The following is a 20,603-nucleotide window of genomic DNA, read 5'->3' on the forward strand; positions in this document are numbered from 1 at the left end:
CCTCTTTTCACAGAGGGAACATTGCCTCCTTGTCATTTTTATGATACAAAGGGGACAAATTGCGCCATTTCAATGTGGAAAATACACTGTTTGTCCCACTTTTTATCACCTGAGTGCAATGACAGGTGCAAACAGGAAGTGAAGCCTGACGCGACAACCCACCAGAAAGGCCCGAGGGTTACTCGAGTGCACATTGCGGCTTGAGCGCGTGTTTGTAGAGCGCCGCTGTGGTGATGGCAGTCCCGTTGCGGTATATTATAGGTACTTGCACCAGTGACTACAACAATTCTGCCATTACAAATTGTGTTGTGATCAACCTGACATGGTTATAGTGATTCCATTATTTCCATTGGAAGGAAAACTAATTCTAAACAAATGTGTGCTATTTTAATCCAATGGTTTGTATTACATTGAGTCACCAGAACTTCCTGGTGTGTTGTAGGACATCTGCATTTTCCTATCATTTGAAGAGGAAACAATTACCATAAAAATAGGACATACACATACACGCATGGTAAGCAACCACACTGTGTTGTGGGAAGCTAGACAAAGGCAGGCTGTAATGTGATGCCACGTTTTTTTCTGGTTAGTGGGACAAGTCATCTGGAACACATGCATGCGCTCACATACATGCAACAATACTAGAGCTGGCATTGTTGAGTCTAATCGTTTTTCCACAAAAATCTTTACCACAATTACTCTAATGTAGTGAAATTATATTGTCTTTGTAGCGCTGTTGAAATTCATCAACTAATGGTGGTCCTAAAACTTCTACACAGTGGACACGTCACGTGTACATGCAGCCAACTTATGGGTTAAAGTCAATTTATTTTTATATTTAGACATTTGGAATGATCTACCATATTGGCCTGAATGTAAGACTGCCCTGATTATAAGACGACCCCCTCTTTTTCAAGACTCAAGATTGAAAAAAGACTTTTTGAACACCAAATTAATTTTTACACAGAAAATAATTACAGTACATCTGAAACATGATTATAACAATATATTTGTGAGAAAAAGCATGTTATTTGGCCTCATTCAAATCTTAATATCTGAACATTTAAATATGTAAACTAAAGTGCAATCACATTCGTAAATGAATGGCTTCTGGTTTTTGAAATGTAAATAAACCAATCTATTGTGATAAAACGACAAAATTGCAATAGCTGCATTAACCGTCAAAGTGAAGTCCAACTGTAACTGTAGTCTTGAAACAAATCTGAATAAGGAAAAACTTTGCAATAAAATAATGCAAACTGGTTAAACTTGAGAGTAGCTGAGCTCTCTCATGACAGAACATCGCTTCAATATCTGGCGCCATCTAGCGTCGTGAATGGGTATAATGTCTAGACCGCGAATATAAGACGACCCCCACTTTTTCAGTCTTATTTCAATGCAAAAAAACACCGTCTTATATTCAGGCCAATACGGTATTTACATATGTGGGTGAACAGTTTTTTTGTGTGTTTTTTTTTAAATTTAATCTTTATTTTATCAGGCAGTCTCATTGAGATTAACATCTCTTTTACAAGAGAGGCCTGAGCACAAAAAAAATTCACAAATATCAAACAACACAAAATACACTAACAGAAACAGTTACAATAATCAGTAAAAACATCAGACAAAAGAGATTTAAAATCACCAAGATGAATGATTGACTGTAGTTTAAGAGTAGATTGCAATTTGTTCCATTTAAGAGGAGCATAGTAGCTCCTCTTTTTGTCGATATATATATAAATATGCCAATCGATTTTAAATCGATTAGCATTCTAAAATAAATCTTGCCATCCTAGTACTTTTCCACAACCAACAATAAAGTTCAAGGCTTTCACTACACTAAGTAGGGATGTCCAGGTACAGATTTGATGATTTATGATCCAATTTCATTTCCATGCCGCTTTTCCTCACGAGGGTCACGAAGGTGCTGGAGCCTATCCCAGCTAACTACGGGCAGTAGGCAGGGTACACCCTGAACTGGTTGCCAGCCAATCGCAGGGCACAAGGAGACATACAACCAATCACGCACACACTCATACCTATGGACAATTTAAAAGTGTTCAATCAGCCTACCATGCATGTTTTTGGGATGTGGGAGGAAACCGGAGTTCCCAGAGAAAACCCACGCAGGCACGGGGAGAACATGCAAACTCCACACAGGAAGGCCAAAGCCCGGAATTGAACCCTTGATCTGAGAACTGTGAGGCAGACGTGCTAGCCAATTTTTTTGTGATATTTGCCGATACCGATACATATATTTTTAGACCATTAAAAATAATGCAATCAGTATTACCCACATCCTTTTTATTTTGGTTTACAAAATTAACTGTATTGCAGAAAGCCTCTGTCGACCAGGTTTTAAAAACACATTGTGTTCATTCACTGCCAGCGCTCCTCGTTCAAATGCAGTGGCCGTTGCTCTAAGACTGTAAGGAAAGCTCAGCTTCCCCTAAAATGTCCAAAAATAAGTGATCAAATGAAGGGCTGCAGCTATAAATTATTTTAGTAATCGATTAATTTATCAACTAGTTAGTTCGAATAATTGAGTAATTGCATCGTTGCAGAATAAATTTTAGATGTAAAACAAAGGCTTGCTAAGATTGCACTTTCAGAAGAGAATTAAATGTGAATACAAAATATTAACTATTAATTCCCAAGTGTTTCTTCAAACTGCAGAATTGCACTTTCATCTAAAAATAAATCGAAATAGCTGAAATAAAGATGTAAATTTAATAAACGAAGAATTGGCTAAATTGCATAGCAAAAGTCCGCTAGCTTAAATGCTACAAAATGTTAACGTTTTTTTAAAATGCTCTTTAAAAATCGTTCAAACACAAATTCCCACAAAAAACTGCTATATACCTATAAATTACTAATGCATAATAACAAAACATATTAGCTCAAACAAAACCTTACCTTATGTTAACAGAGAGCATCTAGATTCCGTTATGTCATATTCAGGGTTGCAACTTGAGGGCAGAGTATGCACACAAATCAATAAAACTAAATGCAAACACTTTCAAAACAAACCATTATGATGTCACTGTAATTAAACGAATCCTCGAATCAGCAAAATTTGATTCGAAGCTTTTTTTCCCAATCAAATTACTAGGGTTAATGGATTAATCGTTGCAGCACTAATCGAATGTATACTGTTGCGTGTACATGTCATTGACTAAATATGCGCTATAACGCGCTCAAATTTCCCCACCCAACAGGCCGACAGAAAATAATTGAGAAGCACTGTCCTAGTGACACTTGCTTTGTTAAAGAGTACTAGCAAAAAATTGACCATTTCCGGTGATTTTTTTTTTTTTTTTTTTTTTTTTTAATTATAGTTGCTTGTGTTTGGAGACTTGACTTCTGGCACTCTAGTTTCTTTCCCTATCAAGCAGCGGGTGCCTCCACTGTCACAATCACAATGCACTAACAGGTGGTCACAATTTGAGATTCCCCTCATTGAAAGACCAGCATCCCCCACTGTTGAATTGGATTGGGCGTGTTTCCCCGTAAATTTGTATATTTGGTATCCCCCCCCCTCCACACACACACACACACACTTTAAACCTTTATAGGGCAATATACGAGTTATAGTCATTAATAAAATGCATATTATATTATTCATTCATGTATTTTTTTAGAACTTTAAATATATTAATTAATGTTAACAAAACTAAATCAGTACAGTTAAATATGTGTATTAAAAATACACACTGGTTACGGCCCCATGTAACACTCCGAAAGTAGATCCTCACCCCTCTCCTCATAGTATTTAACTCCAAATTCTGTACTCAAAAGACCATGATTCCTTGCAAATGGCGCATGCTCAAAATCCTATCCTGACACCACGTTTATACGGCCACATATTCTGATTTGAAGACTGTTCACCAAGGGGGCATGGGTTTTTAAAAAACAGAATATTCGGATATTTGAACCTGTTCACATTACTGAGTTACTGCAAAACACTCAGTTATAATGGGGTTAATAAGCTGCGTGTAAACGTAAAAAAAAACAGGTGTGTGCATTTGGACTTTTGCACCGAGTTTACTGACCACTGTTGTTGATCTAGTCAAGGCAATTATAAATAAGAGCTCCTTTATATGGTGGTTATAATATGATATTAGCCCCTGTGTGACAAATTGGGTGTCGAGTGATTTACTATGCGTGTGTGAGTGTTCCTCTTTGTCGTGCGTGCCATCATGTGACACCACCAACAATAATCCATGACAGCAACAAAGAAAAAGCAGAACACATGCAGGCATTCATCGACTAATGGCAGCCGAAAGGCCTAAAGTGTTTTCTGAATGAACAGCTGGTTGTTACTCATTTAACAGCTGAAGGTGCGACCTTGGACCCGGATTGCTTGAGATAGTTTGTCACTAGTAGACGTCCGATCCATTTGATAGTAGACTAGACGTCCGATCCATTTGAACTGGAAGTCGCTGCCAGCCCTCCAAGTTTAAATGGATCGCACGTCTATCGTTGTCAATGAGTCAATTGGTCTCATAGTACTTTGATTTGTGGATTTGAATTGTTGTTAGTTGAAGAAATGACAAATACAGAACACATTTTCTTAGCTTAATAAAAAAACAAGTTCAAACTGAACTACAACCGCCTGGGTCCTTAAACATCTCACTAGCCTGGAGATAACAAGCACAACTGAAAAGCACGCATGGAGACTACTCGTCTGAACCTACAGGCAACAATAAGATCGAGGGCTGCAGCTATCGATTATTTTAGTAGTCGATTAATCGATAAACTAGTTAGTTCGAATAATCAAGTAATCGGATAAGGAACATAGAAAAAAATTATAAAACCTGAGCTGAGCCTTAAATGGTATATAAATAAGTACATGAGGATCTAAGTATAACAACAGAAAAATTGGCTAACTTACGTAACAAAAGTTAAGCTAGCTTAAATGCTACAAAATGCTAACTTTTTTATTTTTTATTTTTTTTACAATGCTCTTAACAAATGATTCAAACACACATCCCCACAAAAAACAGCGAAATATACCACTAAAACTAATTTACAAATGTATTAAAAAAAAGTTAGCTCAAACAAAAACTTATGTTGGTCTTAACACGAAGCAGCTGGATTCAGCCATGTGAAATTAGGTATGTCATATTCACTGTCACCACTAGACGGCAGTGTATCCACCCACATCAATAAAACTAAATGCAAACACTTTCAAAACAAACCATTACAAGTTACAACACCACTTTATTTTAACGAATACTCAAAGCAGCAAAATTTATTTTGAATCTTCTTTCTAATCGAATGATTGGAGTTAATTGATTAATCGTTGCAGCACTAATAAGATCATAATTATTCAGCATATAAAAATCAGAGGGCCCGTGCGTATCCATTCGTAGAATGTACCTGCCAAATTTAATTCTGATTCAACTCAGAGTAATGGAGAAGTAGCCATTTTAGTTCGTGTCCATGCCAAAAAGAAGAACTATAAAGTGAGCCAGTTCTCCTATTTGAAATAGGTTGGACGCCTATCTCTGTCAATAGCAGCCAATGAGTTAATAAATGGTTTGTTACACATTAGTATGAATTTCAAAATTTTAGACAAACTTTTTTATTCGCATTTTTACCCCCACAAAAAATATGTTAATTGAGAATGAGCATGTTTCACTGCCACTGACGTCAATAGACGCCCAATTCATTTAAATTATGAAGGATGGCAGCGATTATACACTCTTTTCAAATGATTTGGACGTCTATCGCCGTCAATGGCATTGAATGTTAATTTCTATGTTTAATGTGTCTGATTTCCAAAAAGAAATGCATACCCTGAGGCACTAAGCAACTTTTGACATGCTTTGTGGTCAAATTGAAGCTGGATGACTCACGAATGTTGATGCTAATGTTCTGGAAGTATTTTTATGACCACGGAAGAATAAACCCAGCACAACTCCCACCTGGCGGCTTGGGGGTCGTGCTCCAGACTCGTAGGACACCCGACGGACAGTCCAGGTTGCGGCAAGAGTTCCGCGTTGCTGTGGTAACCAGTCAAGACCACTCCCTGGGACTCCTGCTGCCGGCTCATGTTTCACCCCGCTGCTGCCTTTCTCTTCTATTTTACGGGCAATTTCACGTCCACGCGGCGCTCCATTGCGAGTGTACGCCGTCAGTTGCTAAACGCTACCGACTCATCGTGTGGTCCAACTTTTCTCGTTGACGTCTTCCGCTAGAATTCAAGTGTGTCGTCAAGACATGGGTTGGACGTTTTGGAGCGCAGGGGTTGGATCAGCGACGGAAAAGCTTGACGCGATTGGTTGGGAGGACGGGGACATGTTTGAAAAGTCATGGCGACCCCTGCAGTCCGGCGTTGGACATATTTCAAAACGTTAAATTCGCTTTTTTGATTTTATGAAATTCAAAAATAATATAGTTTGTTTTAACTATTAAAGTGTAGGGTGATAATAGATAATTTAATATTTCTTTTATTTCTTTTAATTTTGCGCTCGCGCTTGATTAAGGCAACTACTTCCGCGTTAGACAACTTGACCAATGAATGGTCAGGAAACGGTCATGTGTTTTATTGGTGAGGGGTTTAGGTGTAGCCGGGATTTCTCTACATTCAACGGGACACGATGTAAAGAAAAAAAATGAAATACTTTTAGAAAAAATACTCTCTATCAAGCACACCTGATTTCCAAAAACCTATTTAAATACAAATATATTAAAAAAAAATTCCTCTTTTCATTTCTTGTGTTTTCACAAGAAATAAAGTAGATATGATGGGAAGTCACAGGACAATAATTAGATTTTTTTTAATGATTGGCCACAACAAAATTTTGAAAACAAATACAAAACAGTTATATGTTTAAATTTAGACTTCATAATGTATTGACTGGACACGGGGCCCATAAATAAGGGGCCTGCAATGTTGGCGAGGCCATCAAAGCTGACCGAGTGGAATCACAGACAAAGAGCCTTTTTCGTTAAAAATTCTTGTGAATAAATGCTTAAATCCCCAAATTCTTTATAGATATGGACATAAAACAGTCTCGATCCTTGGTTAAAAGCAAAAAAAAAAAAAAAAAAAAAAAAAAAAAAAAAACACGCCTAGTTAGCATTTATTTTACATAATGTCAAAGTACAATGCTAGTCTGTTAGTGAATGTAGCTAGCGGCCGCCTTATGTGAACAGAGCTTTTTTGGTGAAAATTCTTGTGAATAAATGCTTGAATCCCCCAATTCTTTATAGATATGGACGTAAAACAGTCTCGATTCTTGATTACAAGCAACAACAAAAAAAAAAAGTGCAGTTTGCATTTATTTTACGGAAATACTGCGAACTATGATGCCAATGCAGCAGCAGCTAATTTCTCCCATTGACTTTTTTCATGTGTCAAAATGCATGCATGGTAGGAAATGGTACCTTGAATCCTCGAACAAATCACTCCTGAAACAATCCTTCCTGTTTGTATGTGGTACAGCTTTCATACTTTTTCAACAGAAATCTGGCGTCAGATTGCTGCGTGCGTGTTTTTGAATAGCTCCTCTTGATGTGGGCGGTCCCCTACTTGGATGCGAGGCGCCATGCATGACCGATCTGTCCTGTCAATACCATTATGAAGTCTATGGTGCACACTATGTAAACTAGGTGGCTATAACTAATGGCTGGGGGGCCAATTGCGGCCCAAGGGACAGTATTTAAATCTTGGTTTGTATAGACTTTTTTTTAATCATTACAGAACAAACTAGCACAGCACAGACTATGGTCAGGTTTTTAGTGATGCTTGTCATTGTTAGCCAAAGTGAATTTTTCAGCTAGCATGGCACGAGCTAATGTCAGGATTTTAGTAATATTTGTCAGTGTATAAGCGGGGGAAAAAAACACACTGTAGCAAGGAATATTCTGAACCTTTAGTTGTCTGGCAGAAATTCTCTTAGGTCTTGCTAGTTTAGGCTACGTCATTAGACTAAATTGGGGGGGGGGGGGGGGAGGTTACAAAGCACAGTGTCCATCAAAGACACCTTAAGATGTTATGTACACCTTAAGATGTTCACATCCATATAAGGTAAAGAGTGAAGCCATCACCCCCTGCTTTTAAACACTCCTGTACATTTTGGATACGTCAGCTAAACAAAAGCACGTAGTTGAATGTTACTGAAATAACGGTACTAATAAGGACCCAAAATGGTTGACGGCAAGTGCGTCCACATGGAGAACAGAGTGTTCCTTACCTGAGGTGAAGGTAGAAAGCCAGTCTGGGGACCATGTTGCGTCCAGGCGTGTCGCTTCCTTACCGCGGACGACCTTCTCACCATGTGCTCGGGAATGATGTCAACACACACACACACGCAAGACGATTAGCCAGAGAGGTCAATCAGATTGTCCTGCTTCTTGTCCCTCCCCCCTTTTTCTGATCCTGTCATCCCTTCTCTCTCCTTCCTTTCAACTTTCCACTCATCGCTCTCTTCCATCTTTACACGGCCATTAGGAGCCCACTAAGTGGTTGGGAAGTGCTCTGAGTCATTGCGAGAGTTAGCGTAACAAAAATAAGACATAAGAAGGTAACTGGTTACAACAGAAGTAATTGCTGTTATTTATTGCTTTGTCAAGAGTGCACAGGCCTAATTAAAGGAACAATGTGATACACTTAACATGATAGAAAACAAATGAGGTGGAGAAACCGATTGAGACAAAAGAAATTGCAAAACATCTTAACAAGGTAACGGCTATTAGAAGAACGTCGGACCTGGGATTCGTGGCGGTTCCTCACTTGTTCGGATCATCTGCAAGACAATTTCAATACAAATTAGAGCTGTCCCAATTAAAGTGCCTGTGACACGAAAAAGCATGTTTATTTCATAATACACGCGTTATTTTATGCCCCTGAATGATATGGGCCGCTTGGATGTGTGTGGAAGCGATCGCTATTTTTATTTAGTTTTTTTAATCCCGCGCCATGAAAATGAGTGACTTCCGGCTTCGGTCTCGCATTGAGGAGGAGGGCGCTGTGACGTGTACGGTAGAAGACGTCCTCTTCAGGCTACAGTGTACTGTTGTGTATGAGTACGAAGGATTCAGCTGATTTTGCGGATTAATACGTTTATTTTTCGCATCACGCCAGCCAAACGGCTGCAGAAAAATCATTCTGTATGAGGGAGAGGCGTATGCGCCTTTTTGGAGTTTCAAAAGGTTCCCATTCACCGTGGATATTTACTGTGGGACCATTGGACTTACGAGGAAGTGAGTAAACATCTTGTTTTGTATTATGTCAAATACGAATACAGCGATTACAAAGTAAACACTACAAACTTCCTTTAAATGAAGGACTACTTACGTTTGATCATTGATAGGCATGTAAAAAGCTCTCCTAATGCTCATTAGCAGCAGCACGTTAGCTGCACAACAACTCCAGCCACCCTCCTCCGGGGAACGAACTGTAAATTGCTCTCCGCCGGGCGGTTTGCCGATCCCCGGAGACAATCGACAACCGGGTCGTCATGTCAAATAATCCAGGATAGTTATGTGTGATTTTCCGCTTCGAAGACTTTGAAACATCACTCGGTTCGGGTTAGCATGTCGGCTAGCTGTCACGCCTTCTGGTTTGTTTACATTCTCCGAAGCCGGGGAAGGGAAATGACATATGTCCGATTTAGGTGTCATAAAATATCGTTCGGGAGGTGCGACAGTAAAGGTGAACTCGACAGTTTTGACCATTATGGAGTAGTTTTGCCATGTCGTCCTGAATAAATGCATTTCTATTATTTCATATTCCATTCAGCGCAAGACTGTTATTTGTCATGACCATGCCATTTATTTAGCAATCGGGGAAAATACTTGGATAAAAAGAATATCCTGTAAAAATATTGAAGTAAAGAGACAGAAACAATGACATTTTGCCGCTCTCTTCGTCGCGTTTTCCTCGTTGTGAATAATTCCCCCTCGACGGGCTGGCTGGTCCTTCTCAAGCCATTTATATAGCTATTGGGGAAAATACTTGGATAAAAAGAATATCCTGTAAAAATATTGAAGTAAAGAGACAGAAACTGACATTTTGCCGCTCTCTTCGTCGCGTTTTCCTCGTTGTGAATAGTTCCCCCTCGACGGGCTGACTGGTCCTTGTCAAGCCATTTATATAGCTATTGGGGAAAATACTTGGATAAAAAGCATATCCTGTAAAAATATTGAAGTAAAGAGACAGAAACAATGACATTTTGCCGCTCTCTTAGTCGCGTTTTCCTCGTTGTGAATAGTTCCCCCTCGACGGGCTGACTGGTCCTTCTCAAGCCATTTATATAGCTATTGGGGAAAAATACTTGGATAAAAAGAATATCCTGTAAAAATATTGGAGTAGAGAGACTGAAAAAATGACATTTTGCGGCTCTCTTCGTCGCGTTTTCCTCGTTGTGAATAATTCCCCCTCAATGGGCTGAATAGTAAAACCGATGAGCCCAGTCTACCGCTGACGTCATCCACCTGTTGGGGAACCGGCAGATTAAAAGACTAATTTCTCGCCATCTGCGCTTTGCTAAATTGTTGTATATAGTCGAATCGTCTCAAAATATGATTGTAATTCACATAATAATGCCATTTAAGACTTTTTTTCCTCGTGTCATAAGCTCTTTAATGGACAACTAATCGATTAAAAAATTAACTGATGAGTATTTTGAAAGTGGATTACCTCATTCTCGACCACAGAAGGGGGTCCAATTCGGCCTGCCAATTCATACTCTATATACAGAATCACATGTTTTTATTTTGCTACGTTAAACCAGAAATTTGTGATTTGTTTGATCAAGTATGGTAACTATAGGAGTGTGACAATATCGGTATACTTTGTACATAGACTTCACTATCAGTTTAAGGGGCTCGAGGCCGATCCATAGGGGGCCTATTTTCAAAAACTTTAAATATTTGAATAAATATTCAAATACTTTCAAAACACAAGCCGCTAACGACTTAAAACCAAAATAGACACCCCTCTTAGGCATATATGATTCTCCATGAGCAGTGACATCAAAAAATTCAAAGTCCTTCTCTAATAAAATCCTGATAGTTTACAGAAGTATAACAAAACTTAAAATGTCTATAAAATTCTCAAATCTTACACGAGCTGCCCAAAAAAAACCCAAAAACAAATGCAGAGATAATCCCCTATATTTTTCACCGATAAGTTTTTGCTCAAAATAGCAACTTCATTTTTTTAAATGGACTGCAAGTTTTCAACAGCTAATAAATACCTCAGTTTTCACATCAAAAATTTATTACTTGAGGAAAGCATGCAGAATCAATTTTACTCAACTAAAGCAAAATTTGCAGTTTTCTACGTACAATCACAACTTATTTAGGTTGAATTCCGCTATTGTGTAGATACAAAATCCAACATGGCGGCCGTCACAAAACAAAGAGCTTTTAAAGTTGAAAATTCTTGTAAATAAATGCTTGAATCGCGGAATTTCTATAGATATGAACGTAAAACAGTCTAGATTCTTGGTTAAAAACAAAAAACGGCCTGTTACCGTTCATTTTACGTAATTATTTCAAGCCAAACTTACAGTATTGTTTAATCTAGGGGTGCCCAAGTCCAGTCCTCGAGAGCCCCTATCCAGCTTGTTTTCCACTTCTCCCTCTTCGAACACATCTGACTTAAATAATCAGGATCATTAGCAGGCTTCTGCAGAACTTGCTGATGAGCTGATCATTTAGGCCAGGGATCCCCAAACTATGGCCCGCGGGCCGGATACGGCCCGCCTCCACATTTGGTTTGGCCCACTGAACATTTTTTTTTTTATTTTTTTTTTTTACTTGAGTTATTTATTTCCTGGCTTTTTCTGTGAAGAACCCAGAGAGGGTTATTTGGTTATTATCTATTTAATTAATAGTGTTGTTATTATATTATATTATATTATCCTTATTTAACTTACTGTGTGTAAATCTGGGGAAATACTTACAAAACCTCACTGAAATCTCTAACTATTCTTCAAAAAAGAGCAATACGTGTTATTCATAAGAAAGGATATGTGGACCATACTCATTCACTTTTTTGTTTATTCAAAGATTTTAAAATTCGCTGATTTGGTTGATTACCGAACAGTACAAATTATGTTCAAGGCAAAAAATAATAAATTGCCTGGTAATATTCAACAATTGTTTAATTTAGAAGACGCGCATTATAATCTAAGAAGGACATTTAATTTTAAAAGGATTAAGAACAGAACAACAATGAGCGGTTTCACCATATTAGTTTGTGGAGTAAGGCTATGGAATGCTCTGAATGTAGCGTTAAAAGAATGTCAAAATATTTATCAATTCAAGAGAATGTTTAAACAGTCAATATTTCAGTGTTACATGTGTGAACCTGTGCAATGGGGGTTTTGAAGTTTGTATTTATCTTTTTGTGTTTATTTACTTGTTGATTATTTTGTTATAATATGCATGTACAGTTTTGAATTATATTGAGGTACGTCTTATGTATAAAATTCATTGTATTTTGAATGTGTAGGGCTGGGGACCTTATAAGCTATGCTTCTTCTCACTCCTTTTCAGATGTTTTTGTTATTTCAAATAATAATTTTTGTGTGTATTATTTTGTCTTAACACCTGAAATAAAATAAAATCAATAAAATCAATCAATATTATTTATATGATATGATATATGATATGATATGATAGGATATTTACTTTTGTTCTGTGAAAAATCCAGAAAGGGTTATTTGATTGTGGCTTTCTGAAAAACAATAATTTTTTACATTTAGGTACTCCTGCAATCGTCACACTTTTTCTGTTACAAACTGACCCTGGCCCCTCATCAGAGAAGGGAAAAGTTTTGTGGCCCTCACAGGAAAAAGTTTGGGGACCCCTGATTTAGGCTATCAAATTTATTGCGTTAACGGCGGTATTTTTAAAAAATTAATCACGTTAAAATATTTAACGCAATTAACGCATGCGCTGCACAACCTACTCACACATTGTCGCGTTCAATCTATAATGGCGCCGTTACACCTATATATAGAGCTAAAAGTCAGCATAAAATGAGTAGAGTGAATTTTGGCAGTCTTTGGAGCCTTTTTTTTTAATTGGCTAAAGCCTTACAATCACTCTCTCAACAGTTAGAAATATCGTAGGAAGCAATGTGGGGAAGCAAGGTAGTAGCTGATCTTTATCTTAACACCCTATGTTACTTCCCAACGCAGAGAAGATGTATCAATTGGTGCCACTACGCGCAGTCATGGTTGCACTTCCCATCATGCATTTGGGCAGAACAGTTAAATGACTACAGTATCATTTACTGAAAGCTCAACAAATACACTAGATGGCAATATTTAGTCACAATATACAAAGTCACATTTATCCTTTAAGGATTACAAGTCTTTCTATCTGTGGATCCCTCTCACAGAAAGAATGTTAATAATGTAAATGCCATCTTGAGGATTTATTGTCATAATAAACAAATACAGTACTTATGGACTGTATGTTGAATGTATACATTCGTCCGAGTTTTATTCATTTTTTTCTTAATGCATTGCCAAAATGTATATGATCGGGAAAAATTATCGGGAATGATTGGAATTGAATCGGGAGCAAAAAAAAAAGCAATCGGATCGGGAAATATCGGGATCGGCAGATACTCAAACTAAAACGATCGGGATCGGATCGGCAGCAAAAAAACATGATCGGAACAACCCTACTTTGTATTGCAAAAGGTTATCCATATACTCCTGCCAAGAATCAATATATCGTTTTAAAAGGTGTCACTGTATGGGAAAGAAAAGGAACCAGTAGGTTGCTAACAAAATCTTCCACTAGAATAGTGTCTGTGTTAGCTCATTGGGTGCCATTGATGAGCTAGCCACTCTAAACTGGGAATTAAACAGCTGCTTTCACACATGCCGCATCCCGGGTAAATCCCGGACATTATACTAGGAAGCGACCCGGTAAATTTCCGTGTCATCTCCATGTCAGTCGACCTGGGAAAGTGTTTTCAGACATAAAGGCTACCCGTTTAAATCCTGTTTAACCGGAGTTCGGTATACAATATATCTGAAAGGGGCTTAGGAGCTACATTACCGTACTCACTGTTCTGAAAGCCTGGAAACATTTTGGCGCAGAAGTCTTTTTCTTTGTCCAAATTGTCTTTGCAGCACCTGCGACCAAAGTACAGCCATATTCTATTTACTATTATTTTTATAGAGGTGTTTTACTAGGTACTTACAGGGTGACTCTCTTCAGAAGGTTATTGAGGTCCTCATCAAACGGCCTCTTGGCCTGGGCCTTGATGAGGCAACAGTGAGCGCTCTCGAAGTCTCGTAGCTCCGCGTATGCCTGATGTGGATAACTGCGCTCACATTTGTATTGCATTTGTACAAAAATCTCAGTGCGACAACGTGAGTCCGACCTGCGCGCAGCGGTAAAGCGCTTTAGTGCTGGTAGAGTCCACATCCAGAGCGCTTTTGGCGTACTTGAGCGCTTTCTGCGGGTTTTCCAGACGCAGAGCAGTGAAGGACAGATTGAGAAAAAGAGGCAACAGCGCCGCCTGGACCTCCTGATGTTCGACGTCGTTGTGCATCACTCTGTTGTCCAGCAACTCCAATGCCTGAAATGCATGGTGCATGAAATGGTGACCGTGTCAAAAAACATGAAAATGACAACAACAAAAACGAGTTGACTTGACACGTTTACTTTCTTGTAGTGCTCTTTGGCTTTATCATAGCGATTCTGCTTGAAGCATCGGTTAGCCAAAGTGCGCAGTGTCTTGACCGCTTCCAGCAGTTTGGACAAGGGAACCTCGTTCTGCTCCTCCTGAAGACAAATACCTCTATTTGACACATTAAACTAAGGTTAAACTGGCAGTTTTGGTCATTTTTGACACTCCCTACAGCAGTCATTTGGAAAAACTGGTCCACTAATCCCGAGTCTAGAATTTCTACTAGCTGGATCTCGAACAAAACACGGGAGGCGGCAGGGATGAATGGCGGGCAGCCCAGGTCTCCGTAGGCGTAATGCGGCTGCAGCAGGAAGCGTGAGAACTCGCCTTTGCGCATGGTCAGCAGGCCCAGCTCCATTCCGATCAGAGTCACATCTGTTTTGGAATCAAAATCCAACCGTTAAGCTCCAATAAGCCACAACGTTCACGCGATACAAGGCTCACGATAATGATGATCTCACGATATGGCGATACAACAATTATTGATACAGTGGTATTTCTGCATTAAATCACCATCAAATTCGATCTGATCTTTGTCAAAATCACACAGATGAAAATACAATGTCTGCTTTAACTAAAACCACCCAAACATTTATAGGTTTTCATATTTTAATGAGGATAGCATGCAAACAATGACAGAAGGGGGAAAATAAGTAAGTGAACCCTCTGCCTAAGGAGACTTAAAGAGCAATTGAAACCAATTTTTACCAAACAATTTAAGTCAGGTGTGTACCCAATCATTGATGAGTGATTTAAAGCTGCCCTGCCCACTATGAAACACATACCTGGTAAGAACTGAAGCATCGTCTGATGTGCCTCATGGCTCGGTCAAAAGAGCTGTCTGAAGACCTGCGATCAAGGATTGTTGAATACAAAACCATCTCTAAAAGTCTGGATGTTCATCAATCGACAGTCGTTTGGCACTGTTGCTTCTCTCCCAAGGAGTGGCCCTCCACCAAAGATGACGCCAAGAGTTCAGCGTAGAATACTCAGAGAGGTAAAAAAAGAACCCTAGCGTGTCTGCTAAAGAATCACTGGCACAGTCCTATATCTCTGTGCACACATCAACTATATGTAAAACTGTGGCCAAGAATGGTGTTCATGGGAGGACTCCACGGAGGAAGCCACGGCTGTCTATAAAAACGATTGTTGCCCGTTTGATTTTGGCAAAAAGGCCCTTGGACACTCTACAGAGGTTTTGGCAAAATATTTTGTGGACTGGTGAAACCAAAGTTGAATTGTTTGGGAGTAACACACAACGTTATGAGTGGAGGAAAAATGGAACAGCTCACTAACATCAGCAGCTCATCCCCACCGTGAAGCATGGTGGAGGGAGTATCATGATTTGGGGATGTTTCGCTACCTCAGGGCCTGGACAACTTGCAATCATTAATGGAAGAATGAATTCAAAAGTTTAACAGGATGTTTTGGAGGAAAACCTGAAGCCGTCTGTCAGACAGTTGAAGCTAAAAGGAGGATGTTGCAAAAAGACAATAATCCCAAACACAGAGGTAAATCAACTTCAGTATGCTTTTTAGAAGAACAAAATTCATGATCTGGAGTTACCAAGTCAAAGTCTAGACTTGAACCCCATTGAGATGCTGTGGCATGGCCTAAAGACAGCGATTCATGCCAGACATCCCAGGAATCTGACTGAACTACAGCAGTTTTGTAAAGAAGAATGGGCCAAGATTAGTCCTGATCGATGTGCCAGACTGATCTGCAGCTACAGGAAGCGTCTGGCTGAAGTTATTGCTGCCAAACGGGGGGCCACAAAATATTAAATGTGATGGTTCACTTATTTTTCCCCCTTTTGTCGTTGTTGGCATACTGTCCTCATTAAAATATGCAAACCTATAAATGTTTGGATGGTTTTAGTTAAAGCAGACACTGTTTTTTCATCTGTGTGGTATTTAATTTTTGCACTCCTGGTCCTCTATAATCAACAACCTTTAGGGCTGCAAAGTATCACGAATTTAGTGTTGGCTACCTTTTCGATATATTGTCGCACCCCAGTTCACATTCTCACCTCGGCCCAGCTTGAAAAACTGGGCATGCTTGGAGCGAGTGGTGGTCTCAAACGGCAGGTCCGAATATTCCAAGAAACCAGAGTAATGCACTGAGCGGAGACACAGGATGAAATCATGAACATAAACTCTTTCTGCTGTTAATAGTTGGACTCAATTAAATATTTATAATAACTTAACACTGAAGCATTTGTGGGCACAAGGGGGCCATCTCCGGGGTGGACCACTTCCTTCAGGACCCCTCCAGTCCCTAGTATGTCCTCCATATGCTCTTGTAGAAGGTCAAATGGAGTCTGGGGGAATATTTCACATAATTAGTGGCACTAAAACGATACTGAAATGATTTAAATGCTTATATTTGTGACAACACTTCCTATATCTCCAACTAGTTAGAACGTTTAAATGGGATTCTGTCCTAATTGTAGGTACTGTAACGATATTTAATTATACGTGTTCAGCTTTGTTTCATTTTTATTAACAGGTAGCGATGGAAATTAGTTATACGCAAAAAAGCAGATTCGACACATTTCAAACAATCTTAACTTCTTTTACGGTAGCCTTACTTAATTTTCTTAAACAAAAATATCATTATTGCAGCTGTTAAAATTTTTATTGAATTAATTCATCCATGTGAATTTAGCTTGGTTAGCAATTAGCATATCAAACAAAAACAACTCACACGACTTCGCGCTCCATCAACTTGCTGCTGCGAACTCTTTCGTAGTCCGTTAATTGACATCTTAAAAAATAGAAAATCGTTTTCCAAAGTCAATTCTTATTTTTTCTTAGTACACTTTTGAATAACTTAAGCAGGCCGAGTTAGTTGACCTCAGAGGTAAGCGACCACCTGCCCAGAAACGAAAATCAGTGTGTTGACGATGACTAAATGGTACGTTCAAAAACCTAGAATAAATGTCAGTAAGAAAGGAACACAAAAGAACTCAAGTGCAATTTTCTTTAATGTAATTAATCAATTTTACACTAATATTTACATCATAAAAACATTTATTTTCCCTTAAAACAGGTAAAGATCAAAATTACATTCAAAATTAAATATAAGAGAGATGGACAAATGCATGTTTTCTGTCTAAAACTACATAAATATCAATCACAATATACAGTAGTATCCATACAGATTGTTATATGTATAACCATCAGAGGTGGGAAGTGTAGCCAAAACCTTTACAAAAGTAAGAGTAGCGTTAATTATAAATAATATTACCCAAGTAAAAACATAAGTGGGTAGTAACGTGTCACATTTACTTGAGTAACTTTTTGCGAAAAATGCCCTTCTTGGAGTAGTTTTACCACGCAATACTTTTTACTTGAGTAGATTTGTGAATAAGAAACATTACTCTTACTCCTCTACTTTGTGCCACACTAGTCATTACATTTTTCCTCTTTTTTTTACATATTGACTTTATTTTTGCCAGATATGCCAACAGTGGCTGTCTCAGTTTCACCAATGAGACATCGCACCAATAACCACGTGACTCCATTATACCAATCAGAGGTAACAATGTTTTTCTCCACTAGAGGACACTCTTGCTCTTTGGATGGGTGATGTTTTATACTGACCAATTAGAGGTAACAATGTTTTTTCTCCACAAGAGGGCACTCATGCTCTTTGGACGGGTGATGTTTCAGTGACGTTCTGGTCTCAATTCAATTATTTGTTTTCGATGATCTTTTGATGAACTTCTGATGAACTACTCCAAGAAATATATTTTTCTCAAAAAGTTGTAAAATGTAACGTGTTACTGCCCACCTCTGATTACCATTCACCACAACCTAAAATCGAGCAATTTAACAAACAATAAAAAAATGCACAGTAGCTGCACATTTTTCAAACAAAAGTCATTTGGACAAGAAGGGAAACACTGTAATTTTTGGACCATTAGGCGCACCTGACTATAAGCCGTCTACCCACCATATTTGACACGAAAATTGCATTTGTTCATAGATAAGCCGCACAGGACTATAAACCACAGCTGTCCTCAACGTATCATGGGATATTTACACCAAAATATATTAACCGGTAACACTTTGACAGCGGCATCATAGAACTGTCATAAGACCAAACGAACCACCATGAAGCTTTGAACCAATTGGCTGCAAAGCTTCATTGCTTCAAAACGCTTCAATTGGCCATCACTGCTCCTTTGGGGGAGGCAGTCAACCTTCTGCTGTCAACAGTGTTGTCATCCAACATGCCTCCTAGCATGCATTGCAGCCCAGCAAATGTAAATTACAATCAAAATTCATTCATTTTCCATGCCGCTTCTTCCTCACAAGGTTGTGTGCTAATTGATCTTTCAGTTACTGTTCTAGTTGTTTTATTAATTGCTAGCTATGGTATTTGGTAACACTTTATTGGACACTGGCGCCATAAGACTGTCACAAGACCATCAAAACTATGACATGACACTGCCATGAGCATTAATGAATGCTTATGACTGATGTCTTTCTGTGTCATCCGGCAAATTATCTCTTATTTGAATGGATGTAAATGGCAACCATCATAAGCATTCATTAATGCCCATGATAGTCTCATGTCATAATTATGACGGTCTTATGACACCGCTGTCAAAGAAAGTGTTACCTATTAACCCAACTAAATCAACAAATAAGTCACATTGGACGTTAAGCCGCAGGATTCAAAATTATTATTATTAATAATAATTATTATTAATTTATAGTCCGAAAATTACGGTACTATTAAATGTTTGTTTTACAAAAACAAATCAGAAACACTGGCAATCTTCGCTCCTGGATGAAGCTTCCAGTGCCTCCGTCAGAAGTTCTGCAGTTCGGCCGGTGAAACAAAGTTACTCCTGAAAAGTTTATAGGCTAGCACCTGTCCTCCAAATATCATCATCACCAGGCCTGAACCTGCAGGTGACAAGATGAAAACAGAAATAGCATGAACAAGCAATTTGGGATGAAGAAATATAGCATGAAATATAGATTTCTGACCCAGTGCGATCCACCAATGTTCGGTTGAGGGGAAATCTGACATTACTGTTGAAATAACAGGGAAAAAAAACTGATTAAGTAGTAGAGTATTAGTCGAATAACTCAAAGAATATTACCTGCTACAGTCATGGCCACGTGTAGCAGCGTAACAGTAATGGCGTAGTCCCAAACCCACTCCTCCACTATCCAGGCGAACACCAGTCCTCCCAGAACGTATGTGACTTCTGTGGAGATGACGCCCACTACGGGGACATTGACATTATTCAACTCGTTCAGTGCCAAAGATGTGGTTATACGTGATTTAATTCATTTGAGGATTACTTACCCAGATATTTTGGGTTCTGCCATGACGGTTGTGTGGTGTAGTCGAACGGTGCCAGAAGACTGTTGATTTCATGAACCCTGAAAATGTTCAAATGACACATAAATCAATTTTAAGGAACAAAAATAATCAAAATCTGTGAAGTTTAACACTAGTAGACGTCCAATCCGTTTGAACTGGGGGGCTGAAATGGATTGGACGTCTATCGCGGTCAGTTTGAACTAATTTCAACTAGAGAACATGTACATTAGCTGCAAATATTAGCTCACATGTGACAGAGCGAGGCAGGCGTAGCAAAATTTCCTAACTAAACATTCCATAAATACATGTTTTATCGATTCAATGTTACACATTTTCAAAAAAATTCACTGCGTAAAATGTACTCTAGTACGACATCTTATATAATCTCAAAATATTATTTCCTTACCGTTTTTGTAAAGCACCAATTCACAGCTATTAGCATAAAGATGCTAATTTCAGACCCATTAATCGTACTTCATTCTCAACCAAAATTGAGCGGGATTTCCCATAAGACCCTGACTAATTCTAGCATAGCTTGTGGCTGTCTGAGCATAACAGTCACTAATTAACTACACATATTAGC

General features: G+C 38.7%; 3 protein-coding genes across 10 annotated transcripts in view; all 3 read right to left on the bottom strand.

The window, feature by feature from the left end:
• arhgap18 (Rho GTPase activating protein 18) overlaps positions 1 to 8,398 on the bottom strand; it is a 30,033-nt gene extending 21,635 nt beyond the window's left edge. Inside the window, exon 1 of one of the 3 annotated variants that reach the window (XM_057823487.1) lies at positions 8,205 to 8,398. In XM_057823487.1, coding sequence (XP_057679470.1) covers positions 8,205 to 8,239 — 35 coding nt within the window. In that variant the 5' untranslated portion in view covers positions 8,240 to 8,398. Of the gene's footprint in view, positions 1 to 5,930; positions 6,259 to 8,204 lie in introns of those variants that run through there. The other 2 variants (XM_057823483.1, XM_057823485.1) reach the window with 2 other exon arrangements.
• A 1-nt stretch (position 8,399) lies between these two features.
• fkbp6 (FKBP prolyl isomerase 6) lies at positions 8,400 to 17,580 on the bottom strand. 4 transcript variants are annotated; one of them, XM_057823488.1, is made up of 10 exons: positions 17,530 to 17,579; positions 17,381 to 17,440; positions 16,877 to 16,994; positions 16,704 to 16,793; positions 14,847 to 15,049; positions 14,650 to 14,769; positions 14,366 to 14,563; positions 14,183 to 14,292; positions 14,038 to 14,114; positions 8,400 to 8,756 (listed from the first exon to the last, which is right to left on the bottom strand). In XM_057823488.1, exons 2-10 carry the CDS (start codon positions 17,438 to 17,440, stop codon positions 8,740 to 8,742), a joined length of 993 nt encoding a protein of 330 aa, XP_057679471.1. In that variant the 5' UTR covers positions 17,530 to 17,579; the 3' UTR covers positions 8,400 to 8,739. The 4 variants fall into 4 exon arrangements, 2 of the variants coding, with proteins under 2 accessions (XP_057679471.1, XP_057679472.1); XR_009061551.1 differs by having other exon boundaries at positions 14,047 to 14,114; positions 14,183 to 14,305; positions 17,381 to 17,580; XR_009061552.1 differs by having other exon boundaries at positions 14,183 to 14,305; positions 17,381 to 17,580.
• Positions 17,581 to 17,717: 137 nt separating this feature from the next.
• The window catches only part of tmem244 (transmembrane protein 244), a 79,543-nt gene continuing 76,657 nt past the window's right edge, over positions 17,718 to 20,603 (bottom strand). For all 3 annotated transcript variants that reach the window (XM_057823042.1, XM_057823043.1, XM_057823044.1), the window contains 4 exons: positions 20,003 to 20,079; positions 19,794 to 19,919; positions 19,678 to 19,722; positions 17,718 to 19,593 (listed from right to left, as the gene is read on the bottom strand). In XM_057823042.1, the coding sequence (XP_057679025.1) occupies positions 19,496 to 19,593; positions 19,678 to 19,722; positions 19,794 to 19,919; positions 20,003 to 20,079 (346 nt within the window). In that variant the 3' untranslated portion in view covers positions 17,718 to 19,495. The remainder of the gene's footprint in view (positions 19,594 to 19,677; positions 19,723 to 19,793; positions 19,920 to 20,002; positions 20,080 to 20,603) is intronic.

The sequence above is a fragment of the Corythoichthys intestinalis genome, chromosome 19 (assembly GCF_030265065.1).
Source record: "Corythoichthys intestinalis isolate RoL2023-P3 chromosome 19, ASM3026506v1, whole genome shotgun sequence".
NCBI classification, from domain to species: domain Eukaryota; kingdom Metazoa; phylum Chordata; class Actinopteri; order Syngnathiformes; family Syngnathidae; genus Corythoichthys; species Corythoichthys intestinalis.